At 42.0% G+C, this 25,735-nt stretch overlaps 1 protein-coding gene across 8 annotated transcripts; it reads right to left on the bottom strand.

The window, feature by feature from the left end:
- Nucleotides 1–5,816: 5,816 nt before the first annotated feature.
- Nucleotides 5,817–18,556, bottom strand: LOC133132704 (FMR1-interacting protein NUFIP2-like). Of its 8 annotated transcripts, none has more exons than XM_061248351.1 (5): nucleotides 18,310–18,449; nucleotides 17,962–18,010; nucleotides 12,645–14,342; nucleotides 12,152–12,184; nucleotides 5,817–11,725 (listed from the first exon to the last, which is right to left on the bottom strand). In XM_061248351.1, exons 3-5 carry the CDS (start codon nucleotides 14,140–14,142, stop codon nucleotides 11,673–11,675), a joined length of 1,584 nt encoding a protein of 527 aa, XP_061104335.1. In that variant the 5' UTR covers nucleotides 14,143–14,342; nucleotides 17,962–18,010; nucleotides 18,310–18,449; the 3' UTR covers nucleotides 5,817–11,672. The 8 variants fall into 8 exon arrangements, with proteins under 8 accessions (XP_061104335.1, XP_061104336.1, XP_061104332.1 ...); XM_061248352.1 differs by having other exon boundaries at nucleotides 18,294–18,431; XM_061248348.1 differs by lacking the exon at nucleotides 17,962–18,010 and having other exon boundaries at nucleotides 18,310–18,556.
- Between the last annotated feature and the right edge of the window lie 7,179 nt (nucleotides 18,557–25,735).

The raw sequence follows: 25,735 nt of genomic DNA on the forward strand, positions 1-25,735 counted from the left end.
TAGGAAAACCTAAAATCTTTTAGGTTTCTTTTAGTTTGGGTATTGGATGCTGTTGGGTGTTCCACAGGAACAATGACCCCAAACACACATCAAAAATGGTAAAGCAATGGTTAACTGAGGCTAGAATTAAGGTTTTAGAATGGCCTGACTTAAACCCCATTGAGACTGTGCCGAAGAAACAAGTCCATGCCAGAAAGCCAACAAATTTAGTTGAACTGCACCAATTCTGTGAAGAGGAGTGGTCAAAGATTCAACCAGAAGCCTGCGAATGGCTACCAAAAGCACCTAATTGAGGTGAAAATGGCTAAGGGACATTTAACCAAATATCAGTATTGCTGTATTAGTCCTTGGGCCAAACCATTTTTCAGTACCATCTGGGTGGGCAAATTCTAGATGTTATTTTTTTAGTCCTATACATCCCTAGATTATGTTTTGATATGATAGACCTTTTGGTTTGGCAGCTTATTAGTGGTTATCACCTCCTAAAGGTATGGACTGCTTTTGTTCAAAACCGGAGTTTTGCCAAAAAAAGTCCCCTGCCATATTTTGCTCCCCTTCGCATGATTCGCTTGTAGGTCGGGCTGTGGGGGTGCTAGAGACATGAGCCTGTGGTTCTTGTTATGCGCCTGAGTCTCCTGAACATGTAGAGATCAACCCCGAGTCGATCAGACCTTCCTAGGCCAAGCTTTTGGTCACTTTTCCACACCTACCCCCTACCGGTGAATGCCTCATTTTTGCGGTTTTCCGGAGGTATTGTGCGGTAGGTGCGGGAAAGTTACCATAGCTCAGCGTAAGAAGCTCTGATCGACTCGGGGTTGGTCTCTACGTGTTCAGGAGACTCAGGCGCATAAAGAACATGTCTCTGCCAACCACAGCCCAACCACAGCCCGAGCTACGAGCAAATAACGCGAAGGGGAGCAAAATATAGCAGGGGACTTTTTTGGCTCCACCAGAAAAGTTAAAAAGGGTAAAACATTTTACCTAATAGATATCACCATGAAACTTCCTCAGTTGGTTACTTACATAAAGACTATTATTTTTTGTATTAAAAGTTTTCTGAATTTTTATGTTTAAATATGCAAATGATGCATTATCTACTTAAAATATGTGTTAATTTGCATAACTTTCCAGAATAGAAATCTAATCTGTAAAAAAAAATCTAAAAGTTATCTAAGCAAGCCCCCCTGTACAAACCTTTAGAATATGGATAATAACACATACAATACATAAACCCTTTTTGAAGGTTTTGTTTATGTCCAGGTTTCAGTTCAGTGAGAGTCTAGTGGCTGGTGACCACTAGGACCATGATGCCTTGTTGGTAAATAATTTGTTCAAAGTACTTAAAACAAATAAAGTGTGTGTTTACCCCCTCAAATGAATTAATTTATCTCCAGCCAGATCCATATTTAGAGGTAAGTTACCTTAGGTAACTTTAGCTAGCAAGCTAGTTTAGAGTTAGCGGTAATGTATAGCTAGCTAGTTAGCTGGCTAGTTCATAACGGGGTCATTCCTATGTTCCCCGGGTCCTATGTTCCCCTGTTTCCCGAAAAAGGGTCCTATGTTCCCTGGTTTCCTGAAAAAGGGTCCTATGTTCCCCTGTTTCCCCGAGAAAGACTGCCATCCTAGGTTTGGGAAATTTGCACGCAGCTGAACCGCTGGATTTCCTAATCCTAGGATGGCAGGGGAAAGACTGCCGCCGTGGACTACCATGTATGTCGTGATAAAATCATCCAGTCTGATAAAGTTCTTGGTTGAGGAATGGAAAGGACCCAATCACAGAAATAAACTACAAGACAAGACCCTATATGTTACCTGTGAAGAAGTCTGCTTCAAAATCAGCAAGACCCAGTGGAAGGAGGTAACACAGCTCAAATCCTCTCGGGAAGAAGCTCACACCTGCATGCAATTGCATGCTCTCCATGCAGCAGAGTCTGGCTACAAGGCGGTGATCATCACGGCTGACGACACAGATGTTCTGGTGTTGACTCTGGGTTTGAGCAAGGACATCCCATGCAGAGTGTACCAAAAATTCGCTTGGCCAATCGCTTGGCGATAGTGTTGCTGGTGCCTTGATTGGCATGCACGCATTCACTGGCTGTGACACTGTCAGCGCGTTTGCAGGACGTGGGAAAGTGGGCACCCTCAAACAGTTGAAGTCAGACAGGACATACCAAGACGCCTTCTTCGGTACCAACTTTTCTGCACCAGACGTGGAGAGGTCGAGTCCAGCCAGCTTCCATGTCTCTGTCAACCACAGCCCAACCACAGCCCGAGCTACGAGCAAATAACGCGAAGGGGAGCAAAATATAGCAGGGGACTTTTTTTGGCTCCACCAGAAAAGTTAAAAAGGGTAAAACATTTTACCTAATAGATATCACCATGAAACTTCCTCAGCTGGTTACTTACATAAAGACTATTATTTTTTTGAATTAAAAGTTTTCTGAATTTTTATGTTTAAATATGCAAATGATGCATTATCTACTTAAAATATGTGTTAATTTGCATATCTTTCCAGAACATTGGATAAAGCCAGTAATTAATTACTATACATCCCTAGATTATCTTTTGATGTGATAGACCTTGTTGGTTTATCCACGGACCACAGATACATTTATTTAGCCCACAAGGCAGTGAAACCTGTAGGTGTATGGAGTCCCAACAGTCAACCTATATAATGTTTGAAAATATATTTTTCATTTACATCTTAAGAACATTTATGATACCTCCTCTTGTATAGCCTGCCCTGTACCTGGGATAATGGTTCAGTCCAACCAATGTAGGGCTGAGGAAGATGTATATAAGCTGGTCATTCTGACCTTGGTGAGAGAACAGCGTCCTGTGTGGCTGTGGAAGTGGTTTTGATTTAAATTATATTTGTAGCATCCCAGGGCTGCAAATTTATGTTTCCTGATTTTTGTTGGTTATTTTTGGTTAATAAAACCACTATCTCATTTGCCTCATGACTCCCTTCTTCAGCACACCAACATCTTCTTAATGAAGTTTTTCCAGTGCCAGTCACTCACACTAGCATCTCTTTAAGTAGTACTATTATATTGTGTATAAGACAGGCCCCTACTGTATAACTTATCAATTGTTACTTGTAGCCTCCAGGCCACTATAGGTGTCACTGTTACCTCTTCATTCACATCTTGACCTGTTGGATGCCAGAAACTATTTGTACTTTTTACTGTATTAAAAGTGATTTTTCTTCTGTCCTGATATTTGCAGGAATAGGCTAACAATAGATTACTTGAAAAGTCCAATCCCATTTAATTTCTCACATAATATATTATAAACCAATCGATTGCTATTGCTACACAATCTGAGTCTGTCAGATGTGCAGCAGGCTCTTCCTCACTGTGTTGGTTGGCACAGGTTTGTGCACTTCAGGCCATTGTTGATACATGTGCACTGTGGTGGTTTGCACGACCTCACACACTTGCAGGAGAGAAACTGCAAGACACCATCTGGTGCTGGGGAACCGCGCATCCACTGGATTTCCAGCTGCCCTTGATCATCTGTGGTCCACCCGTGGTCCTTGGGGCTTGGTACAGATGGCTCGGTTTGAAGAGACCGTCTCCAGATTGCAGCCTGATAGTTGGCCCGAATGGAATGCATAAATAGGCAATCCTCACAAGGTGGAAGCTGGCTGGACTCGACCTCTCCACGTCTGGTGCAGAAAAGTTGGTACCGAAGAAGGTTGAAGAAGGCGTCTTGGTATGTCCTGTCTGACTTCAACTGTTTGAGGGTGCCCACTTTCCCACGTCCTGCAAACGCGCTGACAGTGTCACAGCCAGTGAATGCGTGCATGCCAATCAAGGCACCAGCAACACTATCGCCAAGCGATTGGCATAGTTTTGTGATGTCCAGGAATTTTGTCCTGTTCTGTGTGCCACATTTTTGGTACACTCTGCATGGGATGTCCTTGCTCAAACCCAGAGTCAACACCAGAACATCTGTGTCGTCAGCCGTGATGATCACCGCCTTGTAGCCAGACTCTGCTGCATGGAGAGCATGCAATTGCATGCAGGTGTGAGCTTCTTCCTGAGAGGATTTGAGCTGTGTTACCTCCTTCCACTGGGTCTTGCTGATTTTGAAGCAGACTTCTTCACAGGTAACATATAGGGTCTTGTCTTGTAGTTTATTTCTGTGATTGGGTCCTTTCCATTCCTCAACCAAGAACTTTATCAGACTGGATGATTTTATCACAACATACATGGTAGTCCATGGCGGCAGTCTTTCCCCTGCCATCCTAGGATTAGGAAATCCAGCGGTTCAGCTGCGTGCAAATTTCCCAAACCTAGGATGGCAGTCTTTCCCGGGGAAACAGGGGAACATAGGACCCTTTTTCAGGAAACCAGGGAACATAGGACCCTTTTTCGGGAAACAGGGGAACATAGGACCCGGGGAACATAGGAATGACCCCGTTATGAACTAGCCAGCTAACTAGCTAGCTATACATTACCGCTAACTCTAAACTAGCTTGCTAGCTAAAGTTACCTAAATATGGATCTGGCTGGAGATAAATTAATTCATTTGAGGGGGTAAACACACACTTTATTTGTTTTAAGTACTTTGAACAAATTATTTACCAACAAGGCATCTGCCTATGGTCCTAGCGGTCACCAGTCACTAGACTCTCACTGAACTGAAACCTGGACATAAACAAAACCTTCAAAAAGGGTTTATGTATTGTATGTGTTATTATCCATATTCTAAAGGTTTGTACAGGGGGGCTTGCTTAGATAACTTTTAGATTTTTTTTTACAGATTAGATTTCTATTCTGGAAAGTTATGCAAATTAACACATTTTAAGTAGATAATGCATCATTTGCATATTTAAACATAAAAATTCAGAAAACTTTTAATACAAAAAATAATAGTCTTCATGTAAGTAACCAACTGAGGAAGTTTCATGGTGATATCTATTAGGTAAAATGTTTTACCCTTTTTAACTTTTCTGGTGGAGCCAAAAAAAGTCCCCTGCTATATTTTGCTCCCCTTCGCGTTATTTGCTCGTAGCTCGGGCTGTGGTTGGGCTGTGGTTGACAGAGACATGTTCTTTATGCGCCTGAGTCTCCTGAACACGTAGAGACCCGGGGTTGATCTCTACATGTTCAGGAGACTCAGGCGCATAACAATAACCACAGGCTCATGTCTCTAACACCCCCACAGCCCGACCTACAAGTGGAATCATGCGAAGGGGAGCAAAATATGGCAGGGGACTTTTTTTGGCAAAACTCCGGTTTTGAACAAAAGCAGTCCATACCTTTAGGAGGTGATAACCACTAATAAGCTGCCAAACCAAAAGGTCTATCATATCAAAACATAATCTAGGGATGTATAGGACTAAAAAAATCACATCTAGAATTTGCCCACCCAGATGGTACCAAATCGTCCAATTTTGGGGTTTGGCTATATGTAGGACTATATGTATATTTCTAACCCAGCAGATTTGGTCACATTTTCAGAAGACCCATAATTAACTAAGAAAAGAACCAAAATTCAAAATTTGTGTGACAAAGTATGCGCTCCAATCATTCCATCTTAGAAAAATGAGTTGTAGAAATGATTGGAAACCCAACGCTGCCATGACATGCATGTTCTATAGAAGTGTATGTAAACTTTTGACCACAACAGTATATTATCAGACGTCACCGCACAGTGGTGATGGGAAAGCTTCACTGAATTATAATAGTGCAACTCAAATGCAAATGTCCTTGAGTACCCAAAATAATTAATTCTGAAACTATAATTGGCAAATATACACGTATAAATGCCTAGATTAAAACACATGAATAAAGAAACATACCCAGTTTGTTTTTAAATACATTTTAAAACAATTTAATGAGAAAAAAAAAAGTTAAAGACACTTAGAATTCCACTCGATTTTAAAACATTCGTTTGGACTTTGAAACACATTTACATGCCTCAGAGAAGAAAAACAAAAATGAGGAACATTTACATGTATTTGAAACAAGAGCAAAAATAAAAAACAAACTATTTTCAGACTCTCGTCACCTTCTGAAAAAGCAGAACGTAAAACTGTAAAAGAAATGGTGAATCCTACCGTTACAGCCTCCTCTAGTTTCAGTAGATAGCTATCGAATTTATGTGCACGTTGATTCAATATACATCAACAGGCACTAGTCATGAGTAAGAGACGAAACACAGAGATGCTCAGAAGACAAAGATCAACTTGGCACCAGACAAGCGTGTGGTGAGCAACACAGATACACCGCACCAGCTAAGGGAGGAGAAAACGGGCGCACGTAAAATATCCTCAAACTAAAAATAAAGCATGTACACATTTCCCTTACACTGACAACTCCTTTATGCATCACAGATGTCAATGTGATGTTTTTACAGCCTAACAGCATCATTACAATTTCAAAATATTTTTTTCATTTTATTAATTCCACAGGAGGTCTAGACAGCAGGAAATGAGACAGGCAAAGAGACAAGTGCGGCACGCACACAGCGTTAGGAGGCCAGCTGTCCCGGTTAAAGACAATCAATAGCTGGATGAAAAAGCAGCACTTCTGGTATGTGTAATTCTTTGTATTTACAAGTCACTTGATTTAGTCGTTTTATTTTGGATTTGCCTGCACACACGTGTGCTCAACACAGGGGCATGTCGCCGCTGAGGCCTGGACTCGGCACTGCTCCCGCCCCTCGGTGGCTTCACCACACCACCAGAACAAGAACCCATCCCAAGCTGGCAGTGGCAGCAACTCACCTGTAATAAACCATTAAGTTACAAAGCCCTCAAATTGCACCATTTACTCACATAAGTACGCTGCCAAATACTTCAGCTAATTCACAGTAGAAATGTAGAAACTGTACCTCCTGACCTCTACACATATTATGGTGTTTTCGGTTAGCTTCGCCAGGCCTTCGTCCTTGTGTACTGACAAAATTAATACAAAATGTCTATTCAAATAAGGTCGCAAGGAATACTCATGCTCAAGAAATTTGCCCATAAAAATGCTTGAAGGCCCAATTAATGTAAATTTTACTTGATTAACACTGACTTATCCAGTAATTTCCTTAAAAATGACTGGCATTTCCAGGTTGTGACAGACATTGATTCTCCTCATTCTGTTTTGAGCAGCAGTGCATTTCAAATCTATACTGTGTATTAAAATAAATTAATAGCAACAACAAACCTGACTAAATTAAGATACGAATACATGTTACTCTGACATTAATGTACTTCCTCAAATTAGTGTAAAACAGAATTTATTTGTGACTAGCACAGTATCATACATTGGAGGATGGACTGAATATACCAGTTAGCCAGGTTACTAAAAATGTAACAATGTAGGATCAATAAAGAATAACGGATTTTATCTGACAAGTTAATAAGCACTGACAGTTTCGTTCAAAATATTTGAAACTTGCTAAAGGAATTTGAGGGGAGGCAACAAAAAAAAGGGGGGGGAAAGACAAAATACCACAAATTCAAAACAACTCTGTAAAAGAAAAAACAAAACAAGACATGGCACGTAAGATTTTAAAAATAATTTCAAAAGTAAAGACAAAGTGAGCATTTATCAAGTTTATAACTTTTAACACCTCTCCTTTTAAACACAGGCAGACTAAACATGGTAATACCAGACTCGTGAAACAAATAGGTTTGCATATAATCATTTGTGAAAACTCAGTCAGTCTCACAGGCACAGACACGCGCACACAGACATACAAGGTCAGGGACTGTGCCAATGCTAACTGCTACCGGCCTGTCATTTAAAGACCACAAAACTATAAAGCTAAAGCCAATGCCTGCACAAGCATTTTTGTGGTATTTGAATGTCTTCAGGGTATGCAAATACAGACCAGAATTTCTTTCCAAATGCCACTCACACAATCTCATTCGGTCCACTCAAGAGCCTTCCTAAAGTGTTAAAAATAAACATACCTAGACCCACATTTATTAAAATAGTTGCTCGTTCCTAGAGCATTTTTTGGTTTGGAGGAAACATTACCTTTCAGACAGATTTTATTCTGCACTTTTCAAATGCATAAATATAACAGTCCGAATTAAATAAGTGCATTAAAACATTTTTCCTGGGAAAACTGAATCATTAAATCGAGGGGTTAACATTTTACCACTATTCTAACCACTATTAATGCATCTCATCCAATACTGGACACAGCAAAACCTTTATTCCTCAGTATAAAATCAGTTCACAGGACAATGTTTGGGTTAAAAAAGTCAGAGACCATTTGTAAATCCAAGACACTCATACAGGAAAGCAACAGATGCAACTTTCAACTCAACACACCCGGTTTATAAATATTCAATTTCATAAACTGTTACAGCCCCTAGGCCAAATATTCTTCCTGTTTTGGGATGATTTAAGAGGTATTGCTTGTACACAAACTAACACTGTGGGGAGGAAAAGAAGAAATTCAGCCATTATCAACCTTTCATCACTAACTGTGCAAACATAGCTGGTTGTCTACAGCAATTTTATCAATGAGAAACCCATGATAAATACAAATAAAAATATCAGCAATATGCAATAGTGCACATAGCTAAAAGTAGTAAAAAATATCTATGGTCAGGAACACATCCAGTTCTTTTTATCTATTGCAGCCAACTGTGAGCTGTCCCAGCCCACGAACAGTCCAAGACCGATCTGACCTAAGAGAGGAGCACTTTCTAGCACATGAAATTCTGACATGGATTTGGCTTGGCTAAGAACAATAACTACAACTGTGATAGTTCACATAACAGTAAATTAGTTAATTTACTCAGTTCAGAAACCCATTTCTTTTGAATCTGATATTACAAGGAGACAAATAATACTTAGGTCCAAGTCCCACAAAACAGTATGCAACATGTCAGGAAGCAGTAGCATCTTGAAACAGAAGAATTTAGACTTGTTAATAACAATTATAAAATCATAGAACAGAAATCAGGCCCTTCTCTGGCACATGCTGAGACAGACGCAGTCCGTGCAGAGAGAACATCTTTGTAATGCCTTCCCCCATAGCCTCGCCAATTTTGAATGCCAAGTTGTTAGCTCGACAGCCGATGTGGGAGTGTGTACACAAGCACGCACTGTCCTCCCAGGCACAACTTCACCAGCTGCTTCTTTTCACACTGCAGCTCACAGGCCAAGCTTGCACAGACATGAGTCAGAGGAAGACGCTTCATGTGCGGCTTTAGAAATCAGACCACAGGAACCAAAATGACCAGAGCATTGACACACAAGTTCCAGTGGACTGAACCCTCCCTATCCCAGGGCAACGCTAATGCCAATTTTGCATCACCATAAACATTTATCAAGGTCCAGATTCTATCCCAGACTGTGAAGGCCCCCCTATGCAATATGTGGCGTCTTGGAAAGAAAATGTTTTCTTTCCACCTGCAATTTGAATTGGACCTGCAACAGACCAGAACATGAACACTGCTGAAAAGACAGACTGAAGTGGAAAAACAGCTGCAGCATTAATCCAACTATTGCAATAGCCCTAAACAGATTTAAGCCAGAGCTCACTCAGACGACCTTCCCTGACAACAAAAATCTAAACAATTGAAAGCAGTGCAACATGTGCTTATCTGTGGGAAGAGCCAATACCTTGATAATTTAGAAATTACTGTTAGCACTATTTAGAACTATTTAACTATAAAATACCTCCCACCCAATTTAATGTTACATAGCAAAATGGAAAAAAGTATAAAACCGTGGGTCATCACTTTTCATTTGACAATTACATTTTGCGTTGGTCTATCTTCTAAGGTCATGGCTTTCCTAATTCTACCTGAGTGAATTTTTTTCTATTTTTGTTTTTATATTAAACCAGCCTAAAGCCTTTAACAGGGGGTTAGTATCATATACGTTATACTTATATATAGTTATACTCATTAAAAAAAGGTTTACATAAAGTGCAAAAAACTCTTGCGATCAAATTCATGATGGGGATATGAAATTCACAATCTGAAAAATGAAACTGAAACTGCCTGGGAGACAGTAGGATGAGTGACGCACCAACCCATACTTTCAGGGAACAGCTATCAAGAGAGTGCATACACTTCTGTCCCACACCTCCATCACTGTGCTCTACATAATGCTCCAGAGATTTCCAAGGGTTTAGTATAGGCAACGTCGGCATTCTAAACCTAACCCTTTATGGGGCTGGTCCAGCCACTTACCGATTTGGGTTGCAAATATATTCTCAATGAACGTCTGCCTGGCTGTGCACACCTAGCAAAAGGGCTGGGCTCACCAGGACACATCTAGACCCTTTCTTGTCTACATGTGCAAAAAAATCTTAAACTAATAAAGAAAAGGATCATGGACTAAATCAATGCAGGATCAAGCTGAACTAGTCAAATAAGTAAATGGTGCAAAACTCTGAGATGACATTAAGCAAATGCAAACCTGGGAGACATACCCATGTGCACCAAGATGAAGTTAAACAACTTTAGCAACACAATTTTAGAAAATCATTTCTCAAGCCTTAAAGACAAAAACGACATCAAAAGATGAAATACACAAAGCCATTTGTTCTGCACTCAACCACACATCGTCACAGACAGTTCCATAACATCAGGAGACGCCTACAGTCAAGCCAAAAAGGGAATTCCAATTAGACATGCCTAAACATTTGTTTTGAGTTTTAGCGGTAAACACAGACCTTCAAACGGACTAAGGTTTTCAAGGGCCTAATAAATTACTTAAACAAAAAAATTATATATATCAACAGCAATTGCTCCATTTGAATTGTGGAACAGGTCAATTCAACTGTTAAACGCCCAGGTGGGATAAGAAGATTGCCTCCACTGCCGTTGAATGTTCCGCTTTCCATCATTCCGGTTTTCGGTTTCAATGGTGCCTCTTTAGTTGATAAACCACAAAAGAAAAAGGGTCACCAGCTAAAGCTATCCAGTGAGGGCCTTTCTGTCCTGGAAAATCTTCTTTCCAAAATATATTTAAGACAACCGTTTTCCCTGTCACTTTCATCTATATAATATTTAGAACTCTATTTTACCTGCAGCAAGACAGGACAAATTCCTCCTGCCATTTTTTTTCTATTAATATCAAGGCATTCTTTTTTAAAGTATTTGCCATTTCTTTGTTGTCATTATGAATTCAGAAGTACATATATTATTGCATATGTATACACAATAATACACCTACGTATCTAGATAGTAAACTGATTTGAATTCATAAAGAAACAAAAACAGAGGCATCCCATTTATAAACAGAGTTGTCTGTCCTCTCTTGACACCAGCGAAATATTTTAAAGGTTGGTGTCACGAGTTGTGAGCCATCACAGCGGGAAGTGTCCAAAATTTCCACAGTGTCTGATCATGACCGCTTATGAACAAAGTATTTGAGCTCAGGCATATTCTGCACCACATTCCGGTGCGGGCTGCACTGTTCTCCAGCAACTCTCCACTGACTCCAGTGCGGAACTTTGCATAAATGCGATTCCACTCCAAAGCGACCCCCCTCCACGTTTTTCTCCTCTGCATTTTGCTTCCCACAACTACACAATTTTGTAGTCTGTTGTAGGATACTCCTTTCTTAGTGCCACTACAGAAGTGAGGGTTGCGATTAATTCGAATTTTTACTTTGAAAAAGAGCACATGTAGCATTCAGGGCAAGTCCAACCCCAGCACCCCAAAGAGAAGATGGCCATTTTCAGTCTCAACCTCACTGATCAGGTCTGTCCTTGGTCTCATCATACATGATTACCCTTTTTGGATCTGAGAGAGAAAGACAAGACAAAGGGGAATTCAGTTAAGGCGTCTGGAAGGTCTAAACAAAAGTCCGATAATTGCAAGTGTTTAAAATAAGGTTTGTAGTAATGGATTATGACATGGGACAATTTCAGGATCTTATCAAAGTTTTTCACAAATATCCCTGCCGCACCATACTGAAACTGGCCGGAAAGGTGGCAATTTCAACTGAATCTAAAAAAACAAGCTTTTGATTGACATACTAGTTTATTTCAGTGTACAGCAATGTACAGAAAACAGAAGTACAACAACTTGTACAACGGGACTGCTCTGGCTAAAAAAAAAACGTAATGGCTGACCTGAAAAAGTTCTGTGCACAAAACAGCCACAATTTAATTTAAGTTCACACCCTATCAAACAATTTTATACCAATTAAGAAACAAAACAACCTACCTTGTTTTTGCAAATTCAAAATATATTCAATTTCTGTTAAAAAGAAAAAAGAAAAAAAGAAAATTAGGCCACAAAAACAAAAGCACAAATCACAGTACTGCACTGGTCAACTCTAGTTTCTTTTCCAAAGATAAAATTAAATTGCCGTTTTTGGATATTTGTAATTTCATCAACCAATCGTAACCTTCTGTGTACGGGGAAAATAAGGTGATGAGCAACAATGAACAAGTACAACGACCATCACCACACCTTTGTATTTGAATTGTATTTTCAGTCTCAGTACATTCCAGTATGGTACAATAATGCAATAAATACATCACCAATTTTGCAATTTTAACCTAAGAACAATGATTTATGGACCCAACCATGATGCGATTATTAAAAATGCCCATTGTTCTAATCAAATTTCAACTTATTTTGAACAAAATTCAAGTGCAGGAGTTGCACCTCCTGCACTCAAATCAATTGTGACAAGTGTCATAGGAAGAATTACCTTTAGTGTGATAAACTACAGCAGCTTTAAGATCAAACGACCCCCTGCTACACCTTCTGTCAAAGCCCTTGCACTGGCTCTGCTCTTTAACCAGAGCCAACGCAGAGTTAGTCTGGCAGGCCTGAGGAGGTTCAGCACTGGGGTCTTTAGAAGAAGCAAACACTATTGCACTAAGACTCCCAATCTCGCCTCTGAGTGTGTCCTGTCCCAGAGGGTGGGTTTGTGACCCACCCCCACTGACAGGCACTTCAGGGGGGCAGATTTTTAGAACACTGCTAATGGGTAGGGGGCTAGTCCGTTTGTCCACCTCAGGAGATGCTGAGAAGGGAGGGGGCTTCCATATGGACGGGGATGAGCTGGAGTCCTGTGTGGCCGTGGCAACGGGGCACCTCCCCTGAAATGTCACCTCTGCGGCATTGCCCGCCTTGCTTTCTGGCCCTGCATTGGGCTCGTTGATGAAGGACAGCCCCCATTGGTTCCGGAAGATGTCCCCCAAGGCTTTTTGATTTGTCTGAGCAGCAGGTGTGTCCACTTGGCAGGCGCTTGGGAGCGCTAGTTGCATATTAGTCGGGGTAAGAGGGTAAACAAAAAGGCTAGACTTTCTTGGTTCACCAGTGGCTGCCACAGGGGTTGTCGTAGTGCTACTATCATTGTCAGGAGAGGATGCTACATTCTCGCCCCCTGATAGAGGAGAGGCCAGCGGTACAGTACTAGCAGCAGTGGTAAAGAGTGGCTCGGCTGGGAGGCAGCCATTGCCCTCACCAGAAATTGGGCCGTTCATAAAGCTAGGTGAAGTCATAGTTTTCAAAGCAGACATGGGAACCAATGAGAGTCTTCCAGGCTCCTGAGGTGGGGGAGTGTCACCTCTAGCCTGGGCTGCTTTGTTGAGGTTCTCCTTGACTTTACTTGCATAACTGATCTTGGGCACAATTTTAGCACTACTGTTGTCCACAGGAAAAACGGGAGGGGGCTTGAACAAAGTCCACGAGTCCTCTTTTGTGGTCACCGAAGCAGCGAGTCTGGGTTTGCCGGGCCGGTCCTCAAACTTTTTACTGGGGGTGCCGGTGGCCTTGCCCTCTGAGTTCTTGTGCTGCAGTTCCCCTGCCCGTGTGACTCCGGTACAGGCCTCTGCCTTGGCGCAGGGTCTTCCACTGTCCAGGCGAGGGCTGGCCAGTTTCTCGGGTTCTGGGCTCAGAGGTCCCACGTCCTGCCTGTGAGAAGCTGCGCTGCCCTGCTGCATGGTCTTCTCCTGCTGCACGCTCACATTCTCTGCACTCTTGATGCTGCTGTGTCTGGCTTTGCGTCTCTTAGGTGTGGTGTATCCGTTCTCAGAGCCGCTGCCATCATTGTCGAGCACCGACTTGCAGGGGTAACCATTTGTGATATGACTGGCACTGAGAGACACGATTCCGTTCAGAAGGGAAAGGGAATCCTTCTTGTCAAAAGGCTTGCCCCCGTGGGGTGAGAAATCTAAGGGTTTGTCATTCTTGCTGTCCATACTGTTTTTGCAGTTGTAGCTGCCTCTGCTCCCTGCTTCCAACAGAGCGCTAAAGGCCTTTCCTGGCTTCTTCACTTTCAAGTTAGTGTCTAGCAGTGGTCTACTGCCATTGTCGCTCACAGGATAAAGGATGCAGGCTGGATCAATTGCAGAGAGTGTTTTCTCTCCCTCCGTGATGCTGCCATTTATTCTTCCATCGCCTGGGAAGACATAAGCAAAAGTTATTTGACATGCCACAGCCTGTAACAAGGCCACAAAGCTCCATTAAGCTGTGAGCCTTATACAGCCCTTCCACAGAAGACATGACAGTTTCCAAGATAGTGCAGCGCTACACAGGATGTTTAGACTGCATGTGTCAGGTGGCAGAAGGCCAGACCCAGTTACAATCATATCTGATTTCTTGCATATCTGCCCTCTTGGAAGCCTATCATTCAGACACTTGCAGAACATCCATTGTACTTGCAGTTGGAGTGATGTTGGTTGGAGGAATCACCCAACTAGGGATTCTGAGTAAAATAAATTAGTTAAATATGGTGATGGCAGCCAGGGTTACAGTCAGGAATAAAGAACACTGGATTTCCCAATGCATAAATGTTACACCTCGTTCCCAGAACTACAAGATGAAGGACAACTAATGTGCAGGAAGCTGACTGGCAGAACAAAAATGGATCAATGATTAGCTTTCCAGTCACTTCTCAGCTTCAAAACAGACACTGTAATAACAAGCAATGTATAGGTGTGCATAGACTGCCCACCAATTGCTATGCAGTTTGCTACCACTGAGGTCAAATAAATTGGGCAAAACATTTTCATGTGTATGTTCAACTTTTCCAAGAGTCCTGAACTGATCAATTCACCAATTAATCTGCTGGCACTTATTGACACTGTTGTAATTTCAATAGAAATGTGAAAAAACAAAACAAAAAAAACCCATAAAATTCATTACCTTTTGGAGCAATAGGCTATAACCTCAATTTATTCTTATAACGTCATTGAATATCATGTAAAAAAAATATAAATAAAATAGGTGGTAGTCGACACATCCATCACATCCTGCTGTCATACAAATGTTTAACTAAAATAAACAACCAATTCCAGCAATGTATGAAACATTTCAATGTGGAATCCAACTAGGTCTAAAAAAACAATTCTAGATTCTAGACTATTAGTTTCATAGGCAAGTAGTTCCCCAAGTGCCTGCTGTCAGCTAAAATGGCCGACAACAGACCTCTGTTTGGTCAGCGACTTTTAGACATATTTAAGGTATGCCAATTCATTTAGTAAAGAAATATGGCATCAGAACAATTTGTCCCCCCTGTCGCAAACACCCCAATCTGACTACATTTCTCACCTGGCGAGCTACTCACAAATTGGAGAACCCTCCTGCATGAGACCCCCTTCACTGTCCTTTCATTTTTAAACAAATCAAGAGCACCACATCACAGCTTCTAAAAGTTGCATTAAAGGTATTAAATTTTACTTATCCCAGTCATTCTGCCTCACTTCAAGCCTCTGTAAGTTCAGTGATTTTCAGGAGAGGTGCTATGAATGCTACAAGCTATTTGGAACAATACGTTACAACAGCTCTAAAGTAGATGTTATTACAATAATTATGTCACGTTCATTTTCGAAGTACAATCGGAGTCAATATCAATCCAACATTTAGTTTATAAGCAATTATCCCAGTGCAAATAAAGCAGACAAAAGAATCAGCTGTATGTGGGTAGAAGCTCGCCTGCTATCTTCCCGTTCGCTGCAGTTTTATTTAGCTAGCTAATGTTAGCCTAGTGATTCAAGGGCCGCTCCTAATCGCAAGCAGTTGGGCTGTGCAAGAATGAGGCCAGTTCGCTGGCTAGCTAAGGTTACTTCGGTGTGTTAATGTGATTGGCTAACTGAAAAAGTGCCGTGCAGGCCTTTTGGTTAGAGCCAACAGTTAACTACTTTCGAATTCGTAACATTTTACAGGCCGTAAAATTTACACAGGGTTAGCCAAGTTAATGCTATAGCAGGCAAGGTAGAAACGTTAAACTAGCTAATCGGGACTTTTATTTCGGCTGCACCCGGGAAAGGGTCCATGGTTGGTAGCCCCGTCCTCCGTACAATAATGCAACGTTATCAATATAGTAAGTTAAAATACACAACCATCAACTGTCGACACAAACAACCATAAATAGCTACAGAAATTAAGCTAGCTCGAGAATCATCACTACTGCTGGTAACCTGAGAATTCCAGCTAGCTACTACTGGCTAGCCAAATGGCTGCAATTTAACTAGCACTAAGCTAGAGAGTAACGTTAATACAGCGAGACAGACGGCAAAATAACTTGGCTACGTGCAGTAACGTAAACCCACCGGGTTCCGAACACCAAGTTAGCTCACCATGTTCCGAACAGTGCAACTTTCATGACGAAAAACTAAAAAAAAAAAAAATACTTCCACATCAGCTTTGGTTATTATGTGTGTAATGCATAATTAATTCCGTTTTCATAAAAACGTGGTACGAGTCACACACCCGATCCATGTCAGCATAGTGATAGTGCTCCACTGTGACATTGTGGTGGGGAAGCTGTTGCTAACGAGAAACTACGAACCGGGTAGAGGCTATACGGCGGTGTTCGGACCATCGTGAGCTAACATGGTCTTCCATGGACGTTATGTAGTTACTTTTCGTTTTCGCTATAATTATTGGTCCAATTCAAATCAATCAGTGTTTTAATGTCTGAGATAGTCAGTAAGCAAACAGAATCATAAACCAAATTCCTCGGGAGAAAAACTAACCATTGAACGGACGTTAACTTCTGGTGGAAGCGGCCGCTTCACCGTGTTCTGTTCGGAACACGGCGAGTTTACGTTAGCCAAGACAGCGATGCGGTAACTTAATTAGTCATATTTATCCAACGTTGACTTGAATTCGACGCTAAATTATGTGACTAGCCGAGTAGGCAGGTGCTAAATTAACTCGTGTAAACTATCAATTTACTCTAGCTAGCGCTAGTCAAAGAACGTTCAACACAAATCGTGCAGCTAGCACAAACTTAGCGAACTAGTTACTAGACAATGGTGGATTGAGAGCCATCGCTAGCTTCTACAATAACTTATATCTTGCTAACCTTGAGGTTGCTCAGCTTTTAACTGCACACGGTTCAAAAGATATCTTGACAACATTAACGTAACCTTAGCTAGTGTTTGACTGGTTATATTAACGTACGCTAGCTTTCGTGGCCACGCCGGTAAAGATTTTACACTAACGTTACCGCTGAAATATCTTAAGTGTACGAACAATGTAACAATATTCGTCCACGACTAATTTGGGATTTTTATAGTATTTGTAATCGTGTCGTCCGATGACAAATCGGACATTTGAGCGCAACAGGCCCAACAGACTACAAATCACGAATGTAGCCGACGGTGGCTCAGCAAAGAAGCGTGAAGTAGCTTCCTATCGACATAACGTTAGTTAACTGTAGCTACATGCTCAAATACAATAATCCAATTCCATTAAATGTACACAATACCTTAAGTTAAAATGTCACTAGAACTGCATTTTCTGTACCACGGACATACTGGGACAGATCAGACTTAGCAAATTCGATAGCCGCGTACTTAGCTAGTAGCGGTGTTTTTTTTCCACCTAAAAATATAGCTATATATATCCAACATGGCGGACAGGAAATAGAACCTGACCAGCGAGGAACATTCCAGCGGAGCCGGCTTGTGTTGCTGGAGAGTCGAGCATACAGGACTTCATCTTGATACTTTAATGCAACCAAATCATTATTTTAAGCCGATACAGACAAAGAACGATCAAAAAATATTTACATTGCAGACAGTCCGGCCAGGCGCTGTTAAACCATCATCAAGGAGGAGTCTGAAATGTGAGCAGGAATGATTGTGAAACCGGTGTACAAGGTCAATCTCCATTCAGCCAGTCACTTATACTCGCTAACTAGCTTACCGAACAACAGACTAATGTTTTGCGGACATTAGCAATCTGCTTTACATTGCTGCTTAAATGCATAGCTGGCCCAAAGGTCAGCAAACGTCCCCTCAATTAATTTCTCTTCAACTCGTCCCTCCACTACTGCTGTCATCTAACTTAGCTAGAAAACTAGCTAAAGTCATAGCTAGCTGGCTAACACAAACTAGCTCACTTGCTGAACATCCGACCTGTTTTCTTCGTCTGCGTTTCCTGGTGCTGGTACTGGCACTGACTTTGATCATTTTTCAGCGATTTTTTTGGTCGATTAGGGCTCTTCTCTTCTCCATGATGACAGTGTTTCTCGTGTGCCTGTTTACTGGGCCTTTCTTCCATCGAGGTATTGCTAGCCAACAACTAGCAAAGACCTTCTCCAGCGTCCACCAACACGCACTACCGCTTTCTGAGCAAGTTGTGTAGAGACTGCCCTACTGCCCAATCAACAGCTGCGATTAGCGGAAGCCGCCACCCCCCTCAAAGAACTGCATTTCAAAGCAATGACTATGACTTCAGTCATCCGGCAGTGAAATTGTGAAAATGTTGGTGTCATTTTCTTAACTTCGTCAATGAAACGGACAAATTCATCACATTTCATCATACATTTAGTGACGCGGATTTTGACATACCTTCGTTTCGTTATTAGGCTACACAATGTCTTTAATTTGCCTAATTTTACTTTTCTCAACTTGTCACACTTAATTATAAAACGTACAGGACACATCTCGCAATCTGATTGGTTCATAGCAATGATAAAATAATGATATAGCTACCACTGCTTGTTTACAATTCTATTTCGCTGCTAAGCCGTTACCCCGACTTGGTTGACGGGTCGCTCAAGTGTAGCCTACTCGGCACCCTTGTGATCTCGTGCAGCTACAGATTTTCTGTTGAAGTGAAGAACAGCAATACACAATATAACATTTACGATATAAATTCTAATCCGATTTTGCCTGGCGATGCCGTTATTTTTTCAACCCATGGGAAATGAATAACAATATATTAAACTTGTAAACGGTCATTGCATAACAAGCATACTTTTTAAAGGAGTAGCAGGAGTTATATGCACAAGAGGGCATTGAAGAAACACGATTAAAGTGCTAAATATATCCGTTCCTTAGCTTTACATTTATCGTCATATTTTCAACCGGTTTAGAATGTTCTCCTCCTAGTGAGTCACACGGGGAAAACCACTCCCCTTATCCATCGCCTATAACTCGTGACCCATAGTTTGCACTTAAAGGTACAATAGGTAAAATTATGGTCTTCAAATCTTGTCACAAGACCATTGTAAATCCCTTCCTATCGTTGAAAAAGGCCCACTAACACGTTGACTCACCCTCTACCTGTGTTTATAGTCCTTAAATTTCAAAAATAAAGTTTCAAAATATGCAGTTGAAAGCCGGAACTCTGTACCAAAACATATATAGCTGTACATTGGTTGGAAATTGGTTCTAATTGCCACAGCCAATGGCGTTTCAATTTCAGCGCGTTCAAAGAGAAGGGGCTGGGATGAACAGTGTTGTGGTTGAGCGTATTTGTTGCTGGAGTTCCTCTCTTGACCGTTAGAAGTCCGAAATTACTTATTGTATCTTTAAATTCGAGTGTCTTTTAAGAAGTATTATGAACGGATAGGTCGGGTCCATTGTCTCTATTGGTCAGTTTACGTTCCAGCCGTGCCAATATCTACGATATACGCGCGGCTAAATGGAATGTTCGCACATCTTTTAAAATTACTCCGCGTTTGTAGATCACCGTTATCTACTTCGTAATCGAAATGAACGTAACTTAAGGTTATCACCATCTCGCCTCTAATAGCCTACCAAAGTAAAGTAAATAAAATGAGTGAGTTTAAAGTGTCCTTTGATTTAGAAAGGAGCAGGAACGAAACAAATACAACTTGTAGGCAACATCCTCGGATCGAAATACCAGCATTACATTACATTATTACATTATTATATTACATTATTTAGACAGATACATCTATCTATCAAAAAAAAAACTTAAAATTTCCCTCGGGATGAATAGAGTATCTATCTCTATCATTACATTACAAGGCATTTAGCAGACGCTCTTATCCAGAGCGACGTACAACGAAGTGCAGATCAAACACAAGTACAAGTGCGAAGAGGACCTGAGAGGACAGTACAGTTCCGAATCCTAGTGTAACCATACAGATACAATCGGAACCCTTGAAGGATACATCAACTTCCAAACTAGCATACCACAGTTGGCAGCTAGAATACCCCGAGTACAACAATACAATAGCTAATACAATAAAAACAATATATATCGATGCAACCATATAAGTGCCATTACAGTCTATGGCATATATAAGGCTAATCATGGTGGTGAGTTAGGGAGGGAAAGGTGTAGCCTGAAGAGGTGAGTCTTCAGTCTGCAATTGAAAGAGGTCAGAGACTCTGCTGTTCTGACATCCACCGGCACGAAGTAGCAGAACAGAGGGGTCTTGCTGGTGTATAGGTCTTGATAAGTGATTGAATATATACAGGGGCTGATCCCTTAACTGCCTGGTACGCGAGCACCAAAGTTTTAAATTTGATGCAAGTCATAACAGGCAGCCAGTGGAGGTTGCTGAGCAGGGGGGTGACATGTGAATGTCTGGGAATATTGAATACCAGACGGGCTGCTGCATTCTGGATCAGTTGTAGGGGTCTGATGGCAGATGCTGGAAGGCCAGCCAGCAGAGAATTGCAATAGTCCAGGCGGGACAGGACCATTGCTTGGACAAGGAGCTGAGTGGAGTAGGTGGTCAGAAAGGGTTGGATTCCCCGGATGTTGTACAGGAAGAACCTGCATGCCCGGGTCACCGTAGCGATGGTCTCGGAGAAGGATAGCCTGTTGTCCATCACCACTCCAAGGTTTCTTGCACTAGGGGACTAGGTCACTGTGGTATCCCCTAGTGAGATGGAAAAATCGGAGAAGAGAGAGGTTAGAGCAGGGATGAAGATTACCTCCGTTTTACCTGGGTTGAGCTTTAGATAGTGGTTGCCCATCCAGCTCTGGGTGTCTCTCAGGCAGGTGGAGATACGGGAAGAAACCTGTGTGTCTGATGGGGGGAAGGAGAGAAAGAGTTGGGTGTCATCGGCATAACAATGATTTGAGATGCCATAAGCAGAGATAACAGGGCCAAGGGATCTTGTGTAAATGGAGAAGAGGCGGGGTCCGAGGACTGAGCCCTGGGGGACTCCTGCAACAAGGAGGCGAGGGGTTGACACTCTTCCAGCCCAGGACACCTGGGAGGACCGGCCAGGGAGGTAAGATTTAATCCAGTCTAAGGCTGTGCCACAGATCCCTGTAGATGCCAGGGAGGCTAAGAGGATGGAGTGGTTGACTGTGTTGAACGCCGCAGAGAGGTCAAGAAGGATCAGAACAGAGGAGAGGGAGGTTGCTCGTGCAGCCTGAAGGGACTCATTAACGGAGAGGAGTGCGGTCTCCGTCGAGTGGCCAGGTCTGAAACCGGACTGGTGGGGGTCCAGCAGGTTATTCTGTGAGAGGAAGGAAGAGAGTTGGTTGGAGGCAGCTCGTTTAATGGATTTGGACAGAAAAGGAAGGAGAGACGGTAGCTTTGAATGCAAGAGGGGTCTAGAGTGGGTTTCTTTAGGAGTGGGGTGATGTAGGCCCTCTTGAATGATGAGGGAAAGCAGCCAGAGGACAGAGAGTGGTGATAGCAGTGATAGCGGAGGAGAATCCCGCCAGGAGAGACTGGTAGGAAGACAGGTCCGATGGGTCTTTGGATTTCCTCCACTTCCTCTCAGCTGCATGTAGGCTGGGCCTGGAGGAACGTAGAAGGTCAGAAACCCATGGACTGGGAGGGGAGGATCGAGCAGGCCTGGAGACAAGAGGAAAGAGAGTGGAAAGCAGGGTGGAAGATACGGAATCGGTGGGTAGTTTGGAGAAGGATTCAAGAGGAGGGAGAGAAGCGGTGACTCTGGGGGCAAGTGAGGGGGGTGATACAGAGCAGAGGTTACAGTGGACAAAAACAGTGGGGGTGAGAGAAGGGGATGGAGGCAAGGGAGCTAGGGGGATGGAGAAGAAAATTAAGTGGTGACCAGACATGTGTAAAGGGGTAACAGTAGGGTTAGAAGAGGAGCAGTTCCTCAGAAAGATCAGGTCTAGAAGGTTCCAGCCTTGTGAGTTGGGGGAGAGTGCTGCAGGGAGAGGTCAAATGAGTGAAGTAGTGGTAAGAAGGCAGCAGACTGGGAGGCTTCCAGGTGGATGTTGAAATCTCCCAGGAGGATAAGTGGGGTGCCATCCTCAGGGAACGAGCTGAGTAGAGTGTCAAGCTCATCAAGGAAACTTCCCAGGGGACCTGGAGGACGATAATCAACAACAATATAAAGTTTAACGGGGTGAGTAATTGAGACAGCGTGGCATTCAAAGGTGGATAGGGGTAGGTCAGTGAGGGAAAACACAGAGAATTTCCAGGAGGGGGAGATCAGCAAGCCAGTGCCAACTCCACGGCCAGATGGCCGGTGGGTGTGTGAGAAGGAGAAGGAGGATGAGAGGGCAGCGGGGGTGGCGGTGTTCTCTGGTGTAATCCAAGTCTCAATGAGGGCAAGAAACTGTAGGGACAGGAGGGAGGCATAACCAGTAATGAAGTCAGCCGTCCGTGTGGCAGACTGGCAGTTACGTAGTCCCCCTGCAACTGTGAAGTTGTCACAGGGGATAAGTGAGGGGTAGCAGAGGTTGGTGGTGTTCCATCGCCGTGGAGGGCCACGTCGCTGGAAGCGCATTCTGTAGGGGAGAGAGCAGACTGTAATGGGGTACTGACACACCATACCATGCCAAATGGAAGGGAGCGACGCTCTGAGCACGCCTATATAAACTGCTAATTACCAATGCAATCTAGCAATCTAATAATTTCCCTAACAATTGCAGCGTCCAAAGTATCGAACTGATTCTGATCACCTAATCAGCAAGGCCACCAAACCCCGGTGAAGCAAATGATGACTCATAACGACAGTTATGATACCTGCACGTTATCTGGCAGTGTCCCGATAAACGTCTACAACAAAAAGAAATGTCAGTGTCGTCTAAACTAGCAAGCTAGCTAACGTTAATGTCACGTTTTATGCTTGTCACGTCATGTTTCATGTTCAGTTATTGTCTTAGTTATTTTATTGTCATGTCACATATTATGTTAGTCTAGTCTCGCCACGTTTTTATGTTTTTATTTTGTTTCTAGTCTTGTCATGTCACGTTATATAGTTTATTCATCTCACAGTTTGCAAACTTATGTCACAATTTAGGTTTGTTTCATGTTATGTTGTTACGTTCATTGTTTAGCAAACACTTTTTCTTTCCGCAAACCTTGCGTTCATGTTCTCTCTCACCTTTGCTGTCGCATACGCTTCCCTAATTGTTTAATTTCCCCGTGTCTTCTCACTAATCTACTAACGTTAGATCAGGATTTGGTAATACTAACATTCTAACCATGTGTTCATGTTTACCGTACGTTTCTCGTGCATGTCATTTACTAATTTACTAACGCTAGGTCAGGATAGGTTTATTACTAATGATTACTAATTATCTTGTTAACTTGTCAATCCTCCACATCTGATTTCCATTCGCATGTTGATCTCAAGCTAATTGTCTGCACCTGTCTACACCTGCATATAAGCTCAGTGTTCATGTCATGTCTTTGCGAAATTGTTGCCTCCTATTCGTCAGTGCACTTTTGAGCGGTTTTGTCAAGCCATTGTTTACCTGTTACGATCAAAGCCTGTTTATCGACCAAAGTTATTGACTTCCGTTTTGTTGACCACTGCCTGCCTGTACCGCTTTTGCCCTGCGGAGCGGACTTCGGTCTAGACTCTTGCACCGCCTTCGACTCTGAGCCTGCCTACAATCCGTCTGCACTACTGCCCCGCTGACAGCTTTCCTGGTAACTGGACTTTTGCATGGTTTTTCCGAGACTGCCTTCTCCCTCGGTACTGTACTTTGGTTTTGGCTGGATTACCTGTGTTTGAAATCTGCTTGTTTTCTACTACGCTCACTGGATATTCCCTGAATAAAGCCCTGACGGGACTATCACATCTCTGTTGTCTGAGTCACAGCAGTCCAGGTGTATTTTCCTAGTTCTGGATGTGATGCTTTGACTTGTGGTAGAACCTATGCACTTGTAAGTCGCTTTGGATTAAAAGCGTCTGCCAAATGACTAAAATGTAAAATGTAAAATGTCATGCATTTCCAACACCCGCTATATATACTAAATTAGCTAGCTTGTGAAAATTTTGTCTCCCAAGATGAGCACTAATCATGGAGGTAGCTATAGTAACAAACAATAATGTGGGAGCACGGTCTGTCAATCCTAGATAATTGACAGTTCTCATTACATTACATTTAAATGACTGAATAATAAAATTAATGCATGTTTTGTTGTTGCCTAAAGACAACTGGCAAGTGTCACATTCAATCACCATGTTACTCCTTTAAGGGACTTGTCCTGTACTCTTTAAAAAAATAAATAATGTTTTATGAATCCTGGTTGGATTGTATCATCATCACAAGCTGTTTCTCACTTTTTCTGCACCGAAACTAGACGAACAGAACAATTGGTATCATATCGGTTGGACAAATATGAAACCTGAAATTCTCATTCCGTTGACGGCGATGCCTGTGGAAAGTTAAGCCATGGGCAACTTTTGTTGTTCAGTTGCTGCCCGTCGCTCAGCTTCACAGAACATTAATGGACTTCCGGCTACTGGTCGCACAAATCGCTCATAGTATGAAGACCATACCATAAGACCATGATAAGAACACCATACCAGGTACGCATGCTACTGATTTCTTACTGTAGAATTTGGAATTATGGGATTGAAAATTCCTCCAATATGGCAATCGTATTCAATACATGGGACTATTTAAAAATCAATAAAACATTTAAATCAAAATGTTTTCAGGAAATACTAAGTACACATTGAAGAGAATAATATCACGTATACATGTTATTGATTTTGTGACTTTTTACTAGTGGCATGTAGTGAATTAAGTTGCCCTCCTTTTGGAGGAATTTGTAATCCCATAATTCCAAATTACTACAAGTAAAAATGCACATTATTGATGTCATGTATACCTAGGTATGAGTTCTTCAAGTAAGTCACAGTCTGTCCTGAAAGCAGTTTGATTCAATTATTTTCAAGATTATTATTATCTTTTTTTTTTTTTTAAGTGGCATGTATTTAATATGGTTACCATTTGTAAGGATTTTGCAACCCATAATTCCAAATTCCAACAATAAAGATTCACAGTGTCGATGCCATGTATACCTGGGATAGTCTTTTTCAAGATACTCGTGGTATTTCCTGAAACCAGTTTGACTTTATTTAAATAGTACAATGTATTGAAATTAATGGCCAATATGGTGGAGTTTGCCATAAAATAATTCCAAATTTCTACAGTGAATTGCACAGAATTGATGGCATGTATAGCTGGGATGGTGTTCTTGAAGAATGTCATGGTCTGGCCAATTTAAGATTTTTAAATCGTCCCATACATTGAATACAATTAAACGTTTGGTGGATATGCAATGCCATAATTCCAAATTCCTACAGTAAAAAATGACAAAATCAATAGCATGACTACCTGGCATGGTGT

This window comes from Conger conger, chromosome 7 (genome assembly GCF_963514075.1).
Source record: "Conger conger chromosome 7, fConCon1.1, whole genome shotgun sequence".
Lineage (NCBI taxonomy): Eukaryota > Metazoa > Chordata > Actinopteri > Anguilliformes > Congridae > Conger > Conger conger.